At 36.8% G+C, this 22,507-nt stretch overlaps 1 protein-coding gene across 3 annotated transcripts in view; it reads right to left on the reverse strand.

Annotated features, from left to right (window-relative positions):
* The window catches only part of LOC122809736 (capping protein, Arp2/3 and myosin-I linker protein 2-like), a 1,549,910-nt gene that overhangs the window by 352,116 nt on the left and 1,175,287 nt on the right, over positions 1–22,507 (reverse strand). For all 3 annotated transcript variants that reach the window (XM_044081444.1, XM_044081445.1, XM_044081446.1), the window contains exons 22-23: positions 7,993–8,121; positions 585–698 (exon numbers count right to left, since the gene is read on the reverse strand). In XM_044081444.1, coding sequence (XP_043937379.1) covers positions 585–698; positions 7,993–8,121 — 243 coding nt within the window. The remainder of the gene's footprint in view (positions 1–584; positions 699–7,992; positions 8,122–22,507) is intronic.

Here is a 22,507-nt window from a genome sequence, read left to right on the forward strand (position 1 = left end):
TACTATTTGTACATTATCCGGTTGCAGTCATAACAGAGAGGCAACCGCCTGATTTATTTCTGCTACTAGGTCACTCAAAAAGTGAGCTCCATATCCAGTGGTAAACCCGATTTACTCAATAATAAGAAAACGAAGACCAGAATATAAGGAAACAAAGACTCAAAATGACACACACAACTTGTCCCCTACTTTACAGCATGAAAGTATTTAACTGGTCTAACTTTCTGAGGAAGTAATTATCACTGCTAACCATCTCTCCAAGTTTCAAATATGAGTTGACAATTCACTTAGAGTACAATGATTTATCATATCACACATACAAACTTCTCTGACTTCAGGAAACAAATGCAGTGGATTAGTTTGGTTTTAACAATGTTTCTAGCAAATGTACAAGAAACACCAACCCAGTTAACTGGAAGGTAAGAGTTTGACTCATCATGGACCTGCAACACTGCAGATGTATTTTGTATTATTGACATATTCCTAACCAGGGTAAAAAAACTCAGTCTCAGCCTTTATTCTACTCAGTCAGTGATTCTTCCACACTACTAAGTAATTCACTTAATGAAAGCTGCACAACTTACCCGAATTTCCTCATTAACTGCATGTGAAATCTCCTCAGACATCGTCTCCAGCTTACCATGTAAGGGGCTATCTGAAAACGAACTGCTTCCCATTTTGTATAAAACTGGCAAAAACTTCAGAAATAAGAAAAGAAACAAGAGACATTCAAATTATATGTGCTCATTTTTTTTTCCCCAAGCACCACAGTATACATAACTCATTATTATATTTCTTTGAACTGACTTAAATATTAATTTGTGCTAAATTGTAGGGTCTCCAATAAAATGTGGACAGCAAACACTTTAATGAATTTAAATTAATAAATATCACCTCAAGTCACACATGAGGATAAGACTACAAGACATATATGGTCTAGCAGATACAAATAAATGACGGCATTCATATATACATAAGTAGTGTTATGAATATGTTATAGCGTACCTAATATGGAAACATGCACTGCTCAATGCACTGACTTCATAAAACATCTTACATTGTGATAACAATGGGCATCAACACTGCCTAAAGCCTTCTGCATTCAAATATTGCCATGAATGCACATTACAATCCAAATAACACTGATAAGGAAGAAACACTGACAGCAGACAAAAAAACAAAAATCTTTTTACTGATTTCATCTCAAAGAAGTGCAATCAGAGAGTACAGACTACTGCGACATAACACATTTAAATAATACAAAAACAATCATATGACCCAAAAATGTCAACCAATAAAAAATATTTCTCAACAACTTTAGAAAATAACATATTTTTAAAACATCTTTTTATTTGATTTTATAGTCAATAGATAATGTACAAATAATCAAGACACGAGAAAAAGATAAACAGAATAATAAACTATAAAAAACTATATACAATCATCCACAACAAAATTCAGTATAAATGATATAAAACCATTAATATTTATCCAATGGAACCTGTAGCTTTTGCCAGGCTAACCGTTTATGAGTTATATGAGATGTTCTAGAAAGAATAGTTTTCATTTCTTTATTACACACACATGTAGCTAAGCTTATACAATTAGTAAATAAGGTATCTTGTTTATTTTTCCAATTTATAGTGATTATTTTCCTGGCAATGCCCAAAAGAGACCAAAGGAGAGGTACTTGCGTTTTGAAATCACAGTTGGGATTGGAACATTGAATAGCAATAAGGAATCTGTAATATGACACTTCTCTGTCCATAGAGCCTTAAAAAAATATCTAAAATCATTACAAAATTGTAAAACAACTCTACTATCGATAAACATATGGATTCAATTAACAACATATTTTTGTATGTAATTAATATTTTAAAACCATGCATTTTTTACATGAACCTTAACATTAATATTAAAAAAATTAAACAAGAGGGTTTATAAACATCAGTGAGAATTTGCCAGTAAATATTCTCTGTTATCCAGTTCAGATTTCCATTCACCCCCCTCCCATGTCCTCAGTCACATGGTTAATAACAAGAAACGAGAACTTTTTAAAACTGCTATACATAGACATGTTTGCATAAAGCACTGAATTTACTTTTTAACGTCAGTTACATGTTCATAAATCCTCTCCTTCAGTTTTCTCTTAGCTGTAGCTATGAGAAATACATTACAGACATGACATGCAGCCGTCATGACATGTAATATATAGTGATCTCTCTCAGAAATGTTATTTACTTCATGTCAGAAATGTCTGTGATGGTCTAGGAGTGGTATTTGTTTAGATTTGAGGTATTTGGTTTTCTGCTCGCTTGGTGATATTCTGTTAGTTGACATTCTGTGGTCTCTTTGTGGTTGAGGCATCTTTTTTCAAGTTTCTCCAGGCTTCATATCATTTCTGCATTAAGATTTTCAATTCTTTTGAGAGTGTTGGCATGTTTAAATAGTCTGGAGACTATGGGGAAGTGAGTGGTCTGTAGAGCTGAAATATAACTGATTAGCAACTATGTTGGGGTTTCTTCAGGCAAAGTATGGGTGACCAGTCCATGGAGGAGAGCTTGGCTTGCAGTTCATACAGTTTGTGGGAAGACTTGGGTCTGAAGGACACCATCTTTAGGTGTACTTGATATACAAATAATTTATCACCTATTTATGTAGTGCATCTACCAACATCCTACTTACAGCTTCAAACCCTAAATATTACTATACCTCAGTCCCTGTAAACTAAAAGTAAAAAGTAAATTCCCACTGAAACAACTACTCCTACACATATCAATTAACAAAAACAGACTTAAATAAATAAATAAAATATGTAGTGTAGGGGCATGGCTAGCCCCTTATAAAGATGTCAGTTTAATTTTGTCAGACCTGACTGGCAAAATAAATACTTATTTGGATTTAATATGGGTGAATTTCCAACCAAAGGACACAGAAGATCACAGACGTTAGCGAATAAATCTCACTTTTAAACAGACTCAGAGAAGCAGGATCTGAAAAATAATGCTCATCCTGTCATTAAAGGTTGTTCTGATAATTAAAGATAAAGAGGCCTTTCGTACTATAGTCGGTCAGGAGAAAATAAGAATAAAAGTAACAGTGTAAGAACCAGGGCTACCAAAGTCAACAACAGATCATTACAGCACTAATTAATAACTCATAACAAAGCCCAATTCTTACTGCAATATGGGTGACTTGAAGAATCAATGTTGGAGGTCAAATGCAAAAAAATATTGATCTCATTTGATCATAAGAATTAAAGAAAAACATTAGTAGGATACATAACAGAAGAAATGAACTTTGTTACCACATATCCTTTTGCAATTGCTTGCATTCACGAGTGAGGAAAAGAACAGCGAATGCAAGTCCCTCATAACAAGTCCTTATAGCATAAGAATCATTCTTAACTGAGTAATGGTTGTTTCAGTACAGCTGGCATGCAGTGAAAAAGAGGGAGCCTTAAATTTGTGGATGATTTTTCATCTACACTTTATATGAAAAGTAAAACATTGTAACCCATATGGAGACAATTCAAGGAAACGGTGTATAGCCTCTATAAACTTCCTGTCTATATTGCCTGTCTGGACATGGAGAGTTCATAACAGACTGAAGCCTGAAAATTCTTGCAATAAGAGTTCTCTTAGAAACAAGAAATCCATTGGGCAAGGTTCAAACATGTCATCACCTTCAAATAAACAAAATAAGAGGCAACAAAACAGTTCATGGGCAGTTTAGAAAAAATCAAGAGCTGACCAAGGTACAGATATGTCACAAAGTGATTGAGCATAGCAATGGTTGCAAGATGAGAGTGATGTCTACCAAGCTATACAGGAAGAAACGGACATGGAAAGAAGACTGGATTGGGTACAGAAACATGCCCAAAGAACCCACAAAGAGTAGAAAGCTTTTTTTTTTTCTCAGAGAAATCAAGCACAAAGACCAACTGTGTTCTAAGCTATTGGAATGGTGTGAAAACATGCATGTTGGCTCAGGCTCACAAGATGAGTCCTGCTGGTATTCAGCACCTTTCTGTACATGTGACTGCAGTATCTTTCCTCAATGCCCTCTGTCCTGCTGGAGAAAGAAACTGGTCAAATGGGGGGGGGGGGTGCACTGAGACACTACATGGTTTTGCCTTCGACTGCAGCGCATGGACAATAACCTCACATCTTTATTGTTAAATCATAGCTAATGAGCATGTTTTAATTGTCTGCATAGCTATTATCTTTTCCTTTTCAGCAGCTAAGAAGAGTAAAGACTTTCAAAAGACACTTAAAGCATCTAGGACTTCATTGCATATACAGCTGACTTAAACGCGAGCAGTTTGCAAAATGCTCATGGTTATATGATTTTTTTTTACAGAGCTAAAGGTTAGACAAACATGTTGGGAAGGAAAGTAGGACAGAATGCTGGTATGCTAGGGAGTGACTTTTTACTCCACAACTTGCTCATCTTAAGGATGTCCACCAAAGGGGATGAGATACTGGCTTCCTCTTAATCTCAAATTTCTTGCAGTTAAACACTGTGATGCATTATGGAAGATGGAGGAATGGCCAAGCTATTACAGGTGTTCTTATTTTTTTTCATTTTATACTCTATGATTTTGGCGACATTTTTTCTATTTAATCTAAGGAAATGTTTTTTATGACTATAATGAAGTTCTGGTGTCTGGTGGAATGAAAGTTCTTCATTATTTATTAAAGCTGTGGACATTTACGGGTTGGCATTTATTTATTTTATTAAGGTGTTCTTATTTATGGTGGTGGATTACTCATGGCAGCCAAAGATCCCATTACTGGACAGAGTTGTAATCATTTATACAGATATAGCTAACCTGACAATTCCAGATGGGACAGAGTGATTATCAGCCAGAGACGCAGTTGCTCAAGGAGGACTAGCCTTATTTACCAAGCAGTCGTTTGGGAGGGGAAGGCAGGTGGTACTTATACTCTATGGAGCATAATGTCAGACATACAGGGTGGGCCTGCAGTCGCACAACAATGCAGGGCAATTAGGTGAACAAAGACACGATACACAGGATTGTTCAATGAATACAGCCCTAAACATTTATTTTTAATTTAGAGCACAGGGGAGGTAGCTCACATCATATAAAGAGGAAAGGAATATTTTAAAGGATCAAGAGGTATAAAGCAGAGGCATATTTATTATAGCAAGTGCAAAAGCAGAGACTTTCTGTAGGTCTTTGCTGATGACATCCCAGGAGGAGGGAAAAGGCGAGCAGCTATTTTATTCAGTAAGTGTGTAGAAATGCGTATGGAACTGGTCAAAACTAGTACAAACTGAAGATGGATAATCTGGAAAGGCACATTACAGAAGAGAAAACTAGCCATTGGTAATATCTCCACATTCAATTATAATGACATCGCATTTTTCTAAGTCTTTTTGCAGACATTGAGGGAATCCATCCCTGTAGACTTCATACAGATATTTGGGGAATTTTTATTTCACTTTTGAGGTACCTATGAATAAGCGGTATCAAAAGAAGATAACCAACAAAAATAAAACAGTACTTGTTTAATGAAATTTGTAAAGCAGATTGGATTGACATTTGAAGAATTACTCAAAGATGCTAAGTAGGGTACACATTTTCTTGAAATAAAAGTACCCATGGCAGCGGGATTATTTCATAATTCCATGTAGGCACCTACGGAAGGTGGCATATATCATAAAACAAGATGGGTATATCTCAGATCATCAGTAAAATGATTTTAGTGCTAGAGAAGATAGCTAGTAAGAAAAATAGTTAGAAATGTGGTCACTGTGAATGGAGGTTTCTGGAAAGGAAGACGCTGTTGTCTGATACCATTATCAGGGTGATGCAGGAGAATAAACATGGTATGGAAGAGTTAGTTTGATGTGGTGGGATGAGTTGAAAACTGCCATGAGAGCACAAATAATGAAGGACAACATTATTCTGCAAACAATCTGCCATACCACAGGCATTTCTTATATTAATTTTATTTAACTAGTGTGTGTCACATGTGACATATGTACAGTACTATTTACTATTTCATTAGTAAACATTACTGTCTACTTTTTCATGATGCAGATCACATTAGGCTTCTTATAGTATACAAATCCATTCTAATAGGGCTCCCACAAATAAGTTATTGTCTGAAAAAACATTGATTCAACCACATTTTCCTTTATGGGATGAAACTCAAGAGTAGAATCTTCCTCCTAGATAGATATCTGTAGGTAGTGAAACAAAAAAAAAAAGATCTGCATTTGTCAGTCCAGTTTTTTAAATATCCATTTTAACCCCCTGTTCTCTGTTTACCACTGATATTTGCTCTAATCTCTACAGATCTGTTTGCTCCTCTAAGCATCATCCCCTTAATCAAGGAGGGAACCAGACTGAAGTTTCATTGACCCTACAGGTGGGCTCTCCCTCTCCAGGAAGAGAACAACATCTGGGTTTTTATTCTTCTCCAGGAAGAGAACAACATCTGTGGTTTTATCCCTCTCCAGGAAGAGAACAATATCTGGGTTTTTATTCCTCTCCAGGAAGAGAACAGCATCTATATGTTTATTCCTTATGATTTCCAGGTCCAAATTTTTTCTTCCTGTGCACACTCTGAATATCCAGGGAGAGTGGCCAAATCCTGACATAGCCCACAGGTGACCACTCCCTCTCCAGTGAGAGAACAACCTCTCAGTCATCTATGGCCTCTAAGACTGTCAATCTCCCCACTTTCAATGCTTACAGACAAGAGAAAACAAAGCCCAAACATCAAATGCATGGCCTGGGAATATTTATTTGGAAGTATCCCTTACTTGATGGAGTTAAGATGATGTAAGAATCCCTGCCGATGCCATCACAACCATTTCCCCTTGCTTATGTAGCCTGCCTTGCTATCAGGAAGACTCTGCCCCAGTCTCAACAGGAAGTATCTCTGGCTGCAGGCAGATCCTACCCTCCCTGTATAGGTATGGCCATCCTCCCTGCTTGCACCATCAAGCACCTAAGCTGCTTGGGTTACCTGGACTGTAGTCAGGGTTTTGTCCCTCCATGTCACCACCATGCCTGCAACTCCAGTTTTAAGTATCATTTCAGAAAGTAGAGCAGTTGACATGTACCAATCTGACTTCATTTTGCTAATTAATGTGTTGATAGATGTTAGTTACTAAGGGGAGATGGTGTGTAGGTGTTCAGTTAAGGACAGTTAAGACCAACTTAACAGCAGAAATGTTTGAAAGGATGACATCTGGATAACTGTTACAAGAGTCAACATTTCAATGTGAAATGATTTAAATATTTTTTTTTCTTAAAGGCAAAACTACATCATCAGCTTAGCACATAATATCAGTGAGATATATAGACTGCACACTATAGCAAATGAGGTTATTCAGACTAGCATGTACTTTTAAAACAATCAGTATAACCTAATCATAGTATTATGTTCATGTATGTATTTCAGTCATGAATAGAAACGGATGTCTTTTTGTCCATGTTTGTGCTGTCTTGTATTGTTTAGTCATGACCAAATCCAATTACATAGTCAAATGTCACTGGCTCAGCTTGGTTGTATCTGAGTAATCTAAAAAATCAGCACCTGGATCACAGAGTAATCCTCTTAGATAGTTAATACTAGAAGAAAAAGTGTGTGGCGTTATTTGGGAACTGCATTCAGGCAGCAGTAATTCCACAGCACCATTCCTTTAAATATGTCATGAAATGCAGCTGCTTCCTTGATTTGAATATGTTAAGTACTAAGCAGCCTGAGACACTTTCTGACTTAAATTTCATAATATGCAAGGTGCAGTATCATTCAAGGAACCATGTGCACTGAGTTGACAGAACTGCCAATACTTCTCAGATAAGAAGTTGGTCTGTTTACATTTTAACTAACATAATTTCAGTAAATTTCTAAATGACACATAGAGAATAGTTTAAATAATCAAAAAAGAAAGAAAGTAAACATTTCAAGGTTCATAAACATTAGCATGCTCAGACTAAAGCAGACTTACACCCACTGATGTCTTTGCATATTTCACAGTGTCTTCAGCAAACAAGACATCTTCCTGTACTTCCTTCCCAGGTGCGTTACTCAGTGATGTCACATGTTCTTGCACTTTTGTACACAGTCTGTCCACCATCTGAGCAAGACAAAACAGTCAGTTTATAACTTACATGGCCTGAGACTAAGGAATTCTGGTTTTGTTACTTTATCAGAAAAGGCTTCTACACATACATACAGAGAGTAACCTGCAACAAATATTGTTCATAAGCATTTTTCTGTTAAACATAACACTACTAACATAATAGGTGCATTTATGTCTAATTTGCACTTAACAATCATGTTGTGCAAATTTATATGGTACTCTCAACAGTGTTATAAGCCGCGGTGGTGCAGCGGTACCTTTGTCGCCTCACAGCAAGAGGTTCTCCCGTTCGATTCTCGGCTGGAGCGCCTTCTGTGTGGAGTCTGCATGTCCTCCCCACAGTCGAGTGGCATTCAAAAGATATGCGTGAATGGGCGTGCCTTTGTTGAAGGTTGGGCATCGGGCTGGCACCTCGACACCGTAAAAATCTACAGCCAAACATTAGTGGACCGGAGTTCGCTGTGGCAACCCCTAACTGGGAAAAAGCCGAAAGAAGAACAGCAACTCTCAACAGTGATATATGTACTAAGAGTACTGCATATAATTAAGCTGCCTGTATAACAATTTAACAACAGCAATTTTGGATTTAATACCACCTGTTATAATATATATAGAGGTATGCTACACACAATGAATTTATTGAGATAAATGTGGTAATGTAATATTATAGACAATGATATTTTGTACATGTCTACAAATTAATACATACTGTGTACAGTACTGAGAAATACAGCAAACAATGTAACTTCTTTATTTGAATGCCACATAAGTAAACTTTTCTACTACAGTTTCTCATCCATGATCCAGGCCATGACAAGGGTATATATTAAATACAGACAGACAAACAGACATGTAGATACTTCCTTCTATTGTAGATTAATTCTCATCCAGTTTAACCTCAGCCAGACTCCCCGCTGTCCACATCCATCTCACATCCCCCTTCCTCAAATTACCTTTGGCACTTTCAAAAATTAAAAATGCCAGTTCCATGAGTTGACAATGTTCAAAGATGGCTGCTGAGAAGTGCTACGTCCCACCTAGTAAAATCTCTCCATCACCTCTTCAACTACAGTCTGTCCATTGCTTATATCTCTAAGGTGTAGAGAAAGGCTGTTGTCGTGTCCTTGTATAAAGGTGGTCCCTCTGCCATCCCTGCCAATAACAGGTCTCAATCTCACTACTGTTATGTGTAAGGCAGTGGAACACATTAGAAATAATCTAACACAGTTTTGATGAGTTGACTATAGCTTCATTCATCCTGCCTGTTGCTTCTAAGATGACCAACTTTTTAGGCTTTTCAACATTTATTTACCTAATTCTGTACCCAAAATGCATATGTAACCAACATGAAAATATTACATACAATGTGGAAAATGAAAATATACTGTATATTGCCTACGTTGTGTAAATATTGGAGCTTTCTCCCCAGGCCTCTGCTGAAAAAGGGTATCAATCCCAGCCAGACTTTCCTGGTCAACAAAGATAAGTAAATAAATGAATAAATATTTGTGTCTATTTTTTTGGTTTGATTGTTTCTTATTCCTAAGGTCATGAGTTGATAACTCCCAAACTGGAGGGAGAAGTGGACACTCCTTGTCCCACAGCAAAGGTTTCTTGCACGCCAACATAGCCCACAGATTGTGGGAAAGACAGAGCCACATAGTCTAGCAGGATTATTGTTATATTTAATTAATTCATTTTAACTTGCTTGCTTGCTTTTGTTTAGTGGGAAGGTCCGAATGAATGTGATACTCTTTTTTCAGATGGCATCGGGGAGAAGAGCTCCAGAAGATTATCACATTAAAGGAATTATGCAATACATACATGTAGCATTTAGCAGCAGTTTTTACTTAAAATGAGTAATAGCATTATGAAAAGCATGCAGGTTGTTTTAGGTAGCATTTTTACCTTGTCTGAATAATGGCATTTAGGAAGAGGTCAGAGACAAATGTACATTAACATGATATACACCTATTTACAGAGACAACTACATGGTTTGAAAAACAGCATTTGAGCAGTAATTAGACAAGAGAGACAACAGAATGATATAGTCCTGTTTACGCAGAGAATATCACTTGAGGAGGACACTTATGGTAGTGATCTCACTATAGAGAATGTTTCACCACGGACAGGAGAAGGTAGCACATTATGTTTTTAACAGGTGCGTTTGTAAAGGTGAGTACAGATAGACTGAGTGATGATAGTGTCATGGTAGAGGATTTAGTCTAGATCATTGCAGCATGCCGATTGCTAGAGAGCCTCATAATCGCACATCAGTGACAGGCAGTATAGCAGATATATGGCACTAATAAGTATTCAGAGGAGTATTATTAGAGGGTTGTTTTTTATCCTGGGGTGATGAGCAATGGCAAAGTCATGAATTATTAAAGTAGAACCAACAACAAATGCACTAGTTGGGATGGCATCCTCAGACCGTGTCAGAAACTGTTAAGTATAATGACACTAATACCACAATCATTGTAAAACTCATTCAATCCTAAGTCATGTGCCCTTAAAAATGTATTGTAAAACACATTAAATCAAACTGTTAAGCCAATGCTTTCATCCTACTGCATTCATCCTACTTTGTGTTTATTCTGAAGATGTGAATGGCAGTAATTTGTTTTGCTGTAGCAGGGATATCACATTAAAATATACCTTTGGAGAAAAGAGCTTTGCCATGATTATTACAAGTTTTGTGAGTTGGGGTTAAGTATTGATCCTTTGACCTCAGATACTTAAAAGGGGGTATTCCCCTAGAGTTGGGTAGCAGTGGCTGGAAGTTCTGCTGGTTGATATATCACATTGACTGCTATTTTAGCTGTGCATAGATAAGTAACTTAGGGAGCTAGATCCAGTTTATTTTATTTACATCTAGCTGAAAGAAATGCAATGCTCACTGGAAGAAATCTGGTGATTTTTCTCCCAGCTAGAAAAGACATCATAAATTGTGGTCTTTATGAGAACTCTTCCTTGCAAAATCACAAATGTTGGTTCATACATATATACTAGGCTAATAACCACAGGAGCCATTACAAGCCTAGCCAAGCTTCCCAAATATATCCATCACATTTGTTTTGGTGCCTCAGAGCAGAATTGGACCATCATCAAATGAGGCCCTAGGCAGGGTAATGGACAAAGAACCAAGCCCCCACCTCCCTACATCCATTCCAAAGTCCATTATTTGTCTACCCCCCCCCAAAACACAGTTCAAAACAAGTCAGTGTGCATACTGTTTTCTTATTTACTTTTGAAATGAAGATAGAGATAAGGATTTAGTTTAAATCTTTTAATTTATTTATTCTTTTTTACCAGGTTAGTCCCACTAGGCTAGTAGCCTCTTTTTAAGGGAGGCTCTCAGCAGTATTTATACTACTATGGAAATTTGGCCAGTGCATCTGAGAACATCGACCTACTCTTTGGAGCTCAAGACGGCACCAGAGGGCTTCTACAGCAGGAAGGAAGAGTCCTGAGGGAAGCAGAATTATGGACAAAGAGAGAAAGCCATGGAGAATTTGGAGGTAGAAAGTGAGAGTTTGGGGAAAAATGTGTTCAATACACAGATTCAGAATGTAAATAAAGATTCCTTTGGGGGGGTGATACAGGGGAGCAGCGTTTAGCTGTCTCCATGGAGAAGGAGGTAAGAGAATCTGTTGAAAAGGGACAGATAACAGAATTGACATCAGGAGAGCTTGTAGATGGTGTTCTATTAAAAATAATCGAGCAGGGATGATGCATGTGACAGCTACGTTTTTTTCATGGGGTGAAATGGGAGATAACTTTTTTTGGAAATTCTAAGGATGGTAATGTGGAAAAGAAACCAGATGATGTAGCAGCAGAGGATGCAGCAGTTAAAATTTATGTATCAGTGACAGAAAGTAAAAGAGGAAAGGAGCAAGAAACTGAGATGGTTTCTGTTTTTATGTCAGCAGATGATACCGTAGCTAAAATTTATGCAGCAGTGATAGCAGGCAAAAAAAAAAACAAAAGACCAATTGGAAGAATAAGACGAAAAAATTACACTGTAACAGACAGATATTATGTATGGGGCAATTTGGTAAAAGTTCTGAGCTTTAAAGCTCAAAATAACGATCATATATACCTATTGGGACAGAAACATTTTGTGACTTAACATATGAAACTGATGGACTGATGATGACATTTCTGGAACTGTGCAACAAAAATAAGGATATTTATCCTTGGAACAATTGTTTGCTTTCTGGTAGTAGCATAAGTGTTAAAAATATGTTATTTTGCTATTTAGAGCTGAAGAACTGGAAGAACACAATATTAAAAAATGCATGCAAGGTCTGTGTGAAACTGTTGATAATATTGTGAAAGTCAGAGATGACAAACTTATGGAATGGAAGCTGGCGGTTGGAAAGTGTTTTGAAATGTGAAAAAAAAAACAACATGATGTAACATTTGCCAAGTGTTATTTTTGTGGCTGGCCATAGAAGGACATTTAAGATATGCTGGCCAGCCTAAATCATGTTTCTTTTGTGGAGACTTTTCTCATTTAATTAATAAGTGTGACAAGGTACAGTGTAACCAATGTGAGGAGAAAGGACATACAGCAAGGAGGTGGTGCCTGAATGCAGGCTGTGTAAAAAGGGACACCCTCAGATGGATCATCAAGAACAAACAGAAAATAATGAAGGAGAAGAGGAAATTGAAGAAACCATACATCAGGAAGGACAACAAGAGGCTGGTGTGAGGGGAAAATAAGGAGAGAGAGTGCACGCGGGAAGAGAGGTCAGGAGATGGCATCGATACAAATCATTTTTTTGAAACTCTAGCCAGTGAAATATCTGATTCTGAGGATCAATGAACATTTTTACATAAACCCAGGAAAAAATATTCAGCTGGGGAAAGAGTCAAAATAAGAATTTGAAAATTTAAAAACATTTCCCCTAAAATTAAAAAGATGGAAAAGTAACAACTATAGAGAGCTTTCAGTAAATGTGAAAAGCATTATTAACACTGTAAGAAGGATAGAAACAATGAAATGGTGTGCTAAATGTGATGTGGGTGTTATTCTGTTAGGGCATGTAATATTCCTGACAAGTAAAGAAAGATTGCAAACAAAGTGGAAATATAACATGGATCTTAGGAAGTGAAAAAAAAACAGTGAAAATACTAGATGCAGCACTGGTAAAGATGGGAAGGTTAACTGTTGTGTATGTGAGGTAGGGAGAGCATGTTCATAGAATTAAAGCCTTACATGCATACATAACTTGCAAGGAAAGAGAATCGGTTTCATGAAATGTTAGACTATGTGGTGGTAAACATGAAAATTATAATTGCAGGGGTCGAATTTAAAAAGAAGTACAAGAGGTGTTTTCTTCAATGGCAGGATGATGCAAGACAGGAAGAGAAAGTGAAGCATGGGCAAATGTACACAAATGTATTAGAGAATTTAGGCAATAATACAACAGAGTATTATGATACGGAAAAAGAAATATATACAAGAAATTGAGAAAAAATTAAGGCATTACTGTTTAGGCAGAAATATTACTTACAAGGGAGCAGGTATCTGAATATTTGGGTAAAATAGTAACAGAAGTTATTAGTATAACGAGGGAAATGAAAAATGTAAAAAAAAGAGAGGTAAAGCGAACACAAGAGCCGATTATGAGTATTGTAGTACACCATGTGGAAAATACTAGAGTAAAAAGAAGGAGCATAACAGAGACTGGAAAGTTAAAAAAAAACAGAACGAGTTAAGGAACATTTTGAAAGAGAAATTACTATTAGTGAACTGGATGAAGTACTTAGGAAGGTAAATGTTGATTCATTATCAGGCCCAGATGGTATATGATATGGAATGTACAAGAAATTAGTGGACTGTCAACAAAAGCATTTTCTAAATGTACTGAATGAATGGTTGAGGGAGGGGTTTGTTTATAAAGAGTTATGCAGTGAGGTATTTAAGTTTATATGGAAGAAAGATGATAATGAAATAAAAAATCAGAGACCCATCACACTAAATAATACAGATTATATTTTTTATTAGAATACAAAGGAGAATGGAAGGAAGTATGAGGGATATTACAGAAGAAATTACATATGGTATAAAAGAATTGATGTCAAGAATTAATTGTTATTGATTGTGAGAGAAATTATAGAAGATATTACAAGTGAAAGGCAGGATGTGAAACATAAGGTTTGTGATATTAGCAAATCATTTGATACAGTGGGACACTATGCTTTGTGGTATGTTATGCAGAAGTATGGATTAGTTAACAGAATTAGCAGAGTGTTTATGCCAGCATATGAAAATAAAAGAGTGAGTGCGTTAGTGAAAGGGTGGCTTAATAAAGAAATATTTGTGTGGTATAAACAAGGATATCATGAGTAGAATATTGTTTGTACTGGTAATGAATGAGATAGTGAGTGAAATAGCTGACAAAATGAAAGATGCTACATATGTGATGCAAAAGGAGATGGTGATTCCAGTAGTTCTGACATATGCAGACAATATAGTTGTAGTTGCTAAGAACAAAATATGGATGAGGGAATTGATGGTTTGTCTGAATGAATGTTTAAAGGAAATGGGAATGACCTTGAACAAAGATAAAGTAATGGTCTGGGTAATGTGGTGAAAATATGGGTGTGTATTTTTCAATTAATGAGGATAAAAATTGGGAAAATGATATAATTAAGGATGTGGAAGGCTTTGATAAAAGAAATGAAAGAAATATGTCTTCTGTGGCGGATGTACAGATTAGCACTGAGGGAAAAAGGTTTGGCTGGTGAATTCTGTATTAATGGGAAATGGCACACATCAAATTGTATATGATCCCGCAAGAATAAGAAAAGGAAATTCTGCAACTGGTATTTTCTTCAATATGGAGTTCAAGATTAAACCCAGTGAAAAGAGGTCTGTTGTATATGAGTGAAGATAAAGGGGGACTGTGGTTACTAAATTAATGACATAATATAGATATGAATATAATTATGTATGGATATGATAAGAACATGAAGAAAAAATATGTGAGAAGGGTAGATAAGAATTTTTGTTTAATGTAATATAGAATATTTGGAATGAGAGAATGAATGGATTTTTTGATTAATGAAAAAATGGGTTTTGCCAATCATATTCTGAATGACTAAGATTATGGTTGTGGAAGGAAGAGTGTTGGGGGTTCAATCATGGAGTAATAACAATGAAGATGTTAGAAGAATGATAAATAGTAAAACAAATGTGTACACTTTGTAAATTTGGAAATATATAAATAATGTGTTTTCAATAGCTCAGGTAGATATAAAAGATCTCACAGCACCTACTATCAACACAAGCATATGGAATAGAGCCTCGGTTTAACATCTCATTCAAAGCATGACACACTCAGGAGTGCAGTTCCCCCTGATACTGCATCACAATGTCATCAATCCAATTACATGATGTGGGAGTAGAACAGACAGCCTTCTGCCCTACAGATAAGTATGCTACCTGTTGCACTTCTAACGATGCTTTTAAATTTTATAGCAGAAACACTGATAGCCACTTGCTAAACAATACAGCAGATTGGAAACAGGCTTAGCATGAGTAACAGTTAACTTTTCTTTCCTTGAAGGGCACATTCACTAAAAATGCACTGGAGCTCACATTATTGAAAATGCACTGCAACTCACATTCACTGAAATTGTACCCGGACAGTGGGTGATTAAGTGCACCTTAGTCCCTGTGCTGTTTCAAAACATGGGCCTCCTGCATACATTTTTAGGAACATGCATAAATGGACATATCATTTTACTCACCTTCCTAATTTAATGTATTTTTTAACATTTCTAGAGTGCATTATAAATTATTTCCAGTTATGGATATTTTTTACCTATTACGTAGTGAAATAAAATGTATGAACCAATAAATGTCAAAAGTACACATTTCAGGACATAACTGTAACCAACGGGTCTTGTCTGGTAGTTGGTGTAGAGGATTAAGGCTCTTTTTTCCTGTAGCAAAGGTACAGGTTTTGAGCCTGTGCAATTTAACCTACCCAACCTCTCTAACTAGGGCATGTCACTAACACACACACACACACACACACACACACACACACACACACACACACACACACACACACACACACACACACACACACACACACGCTGCAAGCAGCATGCCAGCAAGTTAAAATTAATTCCTCTGAAAATGCTGAAAGTTAAATCAGTTAGGGTGCTTCTGTTTAATAAGTATTACTTTTCTCATGAATTGCACTCTGTCTGCCTGCATCTGCTTTGTAAAGAAGTATGATGCCCACATGCAACACAAAGAGAAGGGAAAAGGTAATGTAGGAAAAAAATTTACATCATCTTCTTTTTTTTTAGTTAAATTAATATTGTGGCAGGTGCCCCCAGCCAGCAGACCCACCCAGCCAGCTGGCCCTAGGCAGCTGGCTTGGTCACTAGTGCTGGATCTGGCCCTGCCCTAGAGGTTATTTTTAGGGGTATATTTTAATGGTTATATGTAAGCTAGAGCATGGCTGGTCAAGCATTTACAGACTGTCTCTATCCATTAAAGACATAGGTTCTAGACCATGAGTGAATTTCTGATGTCCCATCCACTGGTCCAGTTTATTCTTGAATATGGTAAGGAAAGAGCTCTGCTACACCTGAACTGGAAGCCTGTTCCAGAGAAGGGGTATTCTCTGAGACACCTACCTATCACTCCAACAAGTCCTATGAATGTCGCAGGCAAAGTTTAAGTCTATGGATCAGGTAGTTCTGATACTATTTGTTTGGTGGAGATGCAAAAGGTCCATAAAAATGGGCCTAGATCACCCTTCTACAATCAACAATAAATGCAGGTGTCATTTTATTCACCTTCCTGATTTAATATATTTTTGTTAACATTTATTAGAGTGCATTATAAATTTTTTGCAGTTATGAACGTTTTTTATTTGTCTATGTTAGCCCTTCTTGGAGGATGTTAATGTCTTGAGGGTATTCTGCGACTGCTCCTAGTTTGCAAACATCTGCAAACTTGGTCAGCCACAGGCCCTTAACACTGAATGGGACTTCTGAGAAGTAGATGCCAAAAAGGAGCAAGCTCAGCATTGAACCCTAAGGGACTCTGCTAGTGACCAATCTCTTTGTAGAGGTGGGCCAGCCTAACTATTCCACATGTAACGTGTTTACATTGCTTGTTTGGGATATTGTGTCAAATGCCTTGGCCGTATTAAGGCAGACAGTATGCACTATTTTGCCCTCATCCTTTGCCTTGGTGACCTTCTCAAAGAACTACACGCTGTAGGGACCTAAACCTTGTGACCACAATGAACAGAACATGCTGGAGGGATAGATTCCTTTCCCAGAGACTTCCCATACTCTGGAACAGACTACCTATCTATGTTAAACAGAGCTCTTCATTAGCAATCTTCAAGAAAAATCTTGATGATTGGATGGGAAATAGGAAATTCACCCCGGGGATCACTTCTGTGGCTCTGCTTGACAGGGGCACAGGAAAATAATTTTCTTGGGTGGCGAAAGCCAGGGTACCTTTTTTTTTTTGGCTAGGCTTATATAGGCCCTTGGGCCACTAGCCTAGTACCTACCTATGAAGTCTACAGGTTGCATGATCTTAATTTGGCAAAACAGAAGTGGGTTGGATCCAGTGTCTATAGGTTTCTCATGTCAATATGTATCATTTCCATGATAATTCTTTCCGTGGCTTTGTTTATGAGACTAGTCAGACTTATGGGTCTGTAGTTTCTGGGATTGGTAGATGGTCCACCCTTATGCAGATGGATGACTGTTGCAGTTCACAATCCATTCTCCATTTGTGTGGCATAAAGCCTGACAGAAGGCTATGGTTAAAAAGTGAGTACAGTAGTCCTGATAGATCATGTTTCATTCTATTTAGGATGCATCTTGGGACATTACTGGGGCCCATTGATGTGGTGTTCTTTGCCTTGCTGACATCATTTAGGACCTCCTCCATATTGACAGGTGGCATGGATATGTTTCATTGTATTTCTTGAGGGATGCCTGGGACGAGAGGGAGTAAAATTGATGCTGAATTTGTCGGCCAGTAGATTTGCTATATTTTCCGGATCTATGTAGATAGCTGTATTTACTATTAGTTCTGCACTTTGTTGGCATCTTTTTCCAGGGATGACATGAACAACAGAAAGTCTTCAACAAAGTACACTTAACTTTAAAATGTAGGATGTACAAAACAATCAATTCACAGTTAAGAATTTAGGGGGAAAAGTTCCTAAATTGTGTTCTTAGCATTTTTTTTGAAGTAGTGTGACTGATGATTAATCACATCTTGTGGCAAAATACAACTGCAGATAATGCAGACTAGTCACTTTTTTTAACACAAAGTCATAATGACATCTCAGCATCTCAGGTGTGGAAGGAAGTCAGCTCTGCTATGGGGCCATTCAAAAGCTCATGAGTAATTCCCAGGCACAGAAAACTAAATTGTATAGCATATTATAAATACAAAAGGCAGTTTTTTAATAATTTGACTGTTAAAATGTGCATTAGTTTTTTATGTAAATAATGACAGAAAATGTTATTAAATATTCTTATGTAAAAAAAAAAAAACACACAAACTAACGGTTTCAACAGAAAAGAAATGTTACAGTGCTATGGCAGAACCCATGACGAAAACAAAAAGACAGAGACAGACAATGTTTTCTTATGTACAGTGACATACCAGGCAGATAATCTCAAAGCTGAGAGCAGTAGGGTTGCCAACCACCTGAAATTAAGGGACACTCTCCAGAAAACGGAGACTGCCTTTTCTGGACAGTGTATCATCCAGGAAAAATAAAATCAGCTATTAGTATCCTTGTACCTCATATGGAGCATCAACACACAAGCACTTATTTTGTAGCAATTATTAGGAAAAAATCCATCATGCAAAGCTTACAAAGTTTGTAGTTAACACTGTATAACTAAAGTATTTCAATGAAGAACATGTACGTTTTAAGACTGAAAGTAATGAACATAGCTGTCAACCAATCAAGGAGAAATCTCAACATAATTGGGTATAAATCCAGAAATAATCAGGAACACTTTTAAAATACTATTGATATTAACTTCAAGCATTTAGAAAATAAGAGGATGAGAATTCATGTACATTTTCTGAAGTAAAATAAATCTATAACTTTATTTATTGTCATTATTTATTTAAGTATAATTCATAGCCTTTTAACCAAAAGTTATCACTTTTAGTAGGGATTAAGAGTGAGACAGCCAAAATATGAGACAAAATCAGGGATAGTTGACACATATGCACTCAAGAGGTTACAAACCCTTTGGGTACAAAAAGGGGAAATTTTTAAAGCAAAATGAGAAACAATTTATCAAAATAAAAATATAAAAAAATAGATTTTTTAAGTCACTCTAAAAAGTAAAAAAATAAAAATAACGAAGAAGAGTGAAAACTTTGCAAGAGAAACACAGGCAAGATGATTTCATAAAAAGCACTTGAGGTTGGTCTTGCTGATTGTGGTAATGAGAAACCAGAAGAAGTAGCAGGAATCAACAAAACCAACCTTGAATGCTTTTCTGAAATCAGCCTGTCTGTGTTTCTTTTGCAAAGTTTTCACTCTTCTTCCTTATTTTTTACTTTTTAGGGTGACTAAATGAAAAGCATTCTTTATTAAAAAATCTTTTTTTATTTTTATTTTTTTACTTTTTGTTCTTTAAGTAAAATATTGTTCCTCTGTCAGCGAGAAGCTCTGTGTTTTTATCACTGTCTTGCTAATGACAGATGGACAATATTTTACTACTGTCTCTCTGTCATTATTTTAACAAAATTCAATGAAACACAGAAATCAATGGGGAAAAATCTGTGATTCTGATTCCATCAAAACATTACACAACAAATAGCAGGACTTTCACATAGTAATCTATAAATTAATATTTTCCAATGTAATAGTGCTCTGAAGTGGAGACTGAAGAAATAAATGTATACCTCTGGAAATATCAAACTTCCTTTTGGTTTGGAATAAGAACCCTTGGAGAAAGTCACTCATGCTTTTAATCCATGTATAAAATTCTGATTTGTTCTATATGCAGTTCTAGTGGGAGGGAAGGAATATTTGGAAAGAGTACAACAGGTAATAGTAATATCACAATATGGATGGATTGAATTATTTGTGAAAGAGAGAGGAGTTAATCAAGCTGAGTTACTAAAATTACCTAAACATACTTTTTATTAAAAAGAATACACTTGGGAATCATTTTTGTGGGGTTTGCTGGCAAGCATTATTATGGGAACTATATATAGGAATGAAGGCAGAGTTATAGTCATTCTGGGCAGATCACAGCTTGAACAGCACCAATTCAAACAGTTTTTATCTATAATTCTGCTCCTGGTTTGAAAAGAAAGTATTACATTAAGTAAATGAATACAAAGCAGAGCCGGGAGAAGCAGTTCAAATGGTGAGCACGCCTGTGGGTCTGTCCCTGTGCATGTGTGTGTCTGTGTATGTGTGTGTGTCTCTGGGGAGGAAATAATGTACGGAGATGCAAGAGCATGTGTGTGTGTGTGTGTGTGTGTGTGTGAGTGTGTGTGTGTGTGTGTGTGTGTGTGTGTGTGTGTGTGTGTGTGTGTGTGTGTGTGTGTGTGTGTGTGTGTGTGTGTGTGTGTGTGTGTGTGTGTGTGTGTGTGTCTGTGCGTGTATGTCAGTATATGTCTATGTTATTCTGAATGGATCATGTGTGTGTGTGTGTGTGTGTGTGTGTGTGTGTGTGTGTGTGTGTGTGTGTGTGTGTGTGTGGAGAAAATGATGTACAGAGATGCGAGATTGTGTGTGTGTGTGTGTGTGTGTGTGTGTGTGTGTGTGTGTGTGTGTGTGTGTGTGTGTGTGTGTGTGTGTGTGTGTGTGTGTGTGTGTGCATGTGTGCGTGTGTGTGTGTGTGTGTCCGCTCACGAAAATCTGTATTAGCGAGAAGAGAGTGGGGCAATATTTTACTTAAAGAGTAAAATATTGTCCATCTGTCATTATTAGAAAGCTTTTTATTGAATTTGGCTTTGCAAGATATCGGAAAAAACACTGAGCTTCGCTTGGCATTTTTTCCACTGTCTAGCGAGAGAGTGACAGAGCCACAAAAGGACAGAGAGACAGAGCCACAAAGCCAACTTCAACAAAAAGCATTCTTATAAGACACAATTAAAAAATTCAGGGTGCACCTACAGATAAAAAGTGTCCCAGATTTTTGGGTATTTCGATGATTATTTTTAGCTTTGTCAAAGAAAGATTTCTGAGTGAAGAATGTAAAATAAGTATGCAGACATCTGTGAAAAGCGTTTGCTGGTCACAAAGCATTGTATAAACAAGTGTAGAGGCTGTACTTTCTGTAGTTATTTATTTTTCTATTTAATTGTTTCATAGAATACTCTGGTCTCTCTCTGTCTCTGCAGTTAGTGGGGGCTATTGTGTTTCACTTCATTGATATTCAGCATTAAACTCTTAGCCTAGAGGATTTTGTTGTATTTATAGGTGTTAGTCACATATCTTTGAATTTATTACTGCTCAATATCTAAGTTGTTTGGCTTTTGCTGCATACTTACAATCAACTGCATTACTAGCTGAGTTAAGTACAAACTTGCAGTATTAAAGATTGTACTGTATTTTATTTTTCTGTCTGTTTAATTGCTTCATTGAATATTGTGGTCTGTGTCTCTCTGTAGTTATTTATTTTTCTATTTAATTGTTTCATAGAATACTGTGGTCTCTCTCTCTCTCTCTCTGTCTCTGCAGTTAGATTCCCGGCCGCCCTCCCTGTTGTTGTTCTGGTATTAATCTTGGTGGCTTTGGAATTGCTCACCCCTTCTGTAAATTTGTATTTGAGCACTCATCCTGGGTCTATCTCATTTGCTCACTCAACTGAGTACAGTGAGATCATATTTTGACTTCAGACACTCCTACCAGTCCCATCTGTTCAGCTCTATCCCAGCTCTATTCCAGTCTACTGTCACTAGCTCATTCTACCTAATACAGACAGAACGTTTGTGAAGGGCAAGCCACTTAGATCCTTAATTTTGAATTATCTTCTGTTTCTCCTTTCTCCGTTTCCACTTTCCAAAAAAAAATTTCTAAGCTTCTTTCCTGCCTTTCCTGTAACTAGTATGGTCCAGATACAGATTTGCTGTAACCAGGATGGTTTGCCTTCTAGCTTATCAGTGGGAGTGATAAGCACTAGGTAACCTATCTACCACAAGAGTGGTTTCTGGCCCAGAAATTGTACTTTATTGGCCGTTTGGCAGTTTTTCCATCTCTTTCAACTTTCTGGTTTAAAAGCCTGTGTTTGCACTTGTTTCCCACCTTTCTTGTAACTAGTCTAGTCCAGATACAGATTTGCTGTATCCAGGACTGTTTGTAAGCTTCTAAGCTCCCAAAGCCTTTCTGTG

This window comes from Protopterus annectens, chromosome 8.part0 (genome assembly GCF_019279795.1).
Source record: "Protopterus annectens isolate FY-2018-M chromosome 8.part0, PAN1.0, whole genome shotgun sequence".
Classification (NCBI taxonomy): Eukaryota; Metazoa; Chordata; order Ceratodontiformes; family Protopteridae; genus Protopterus; species Protopterus annectens.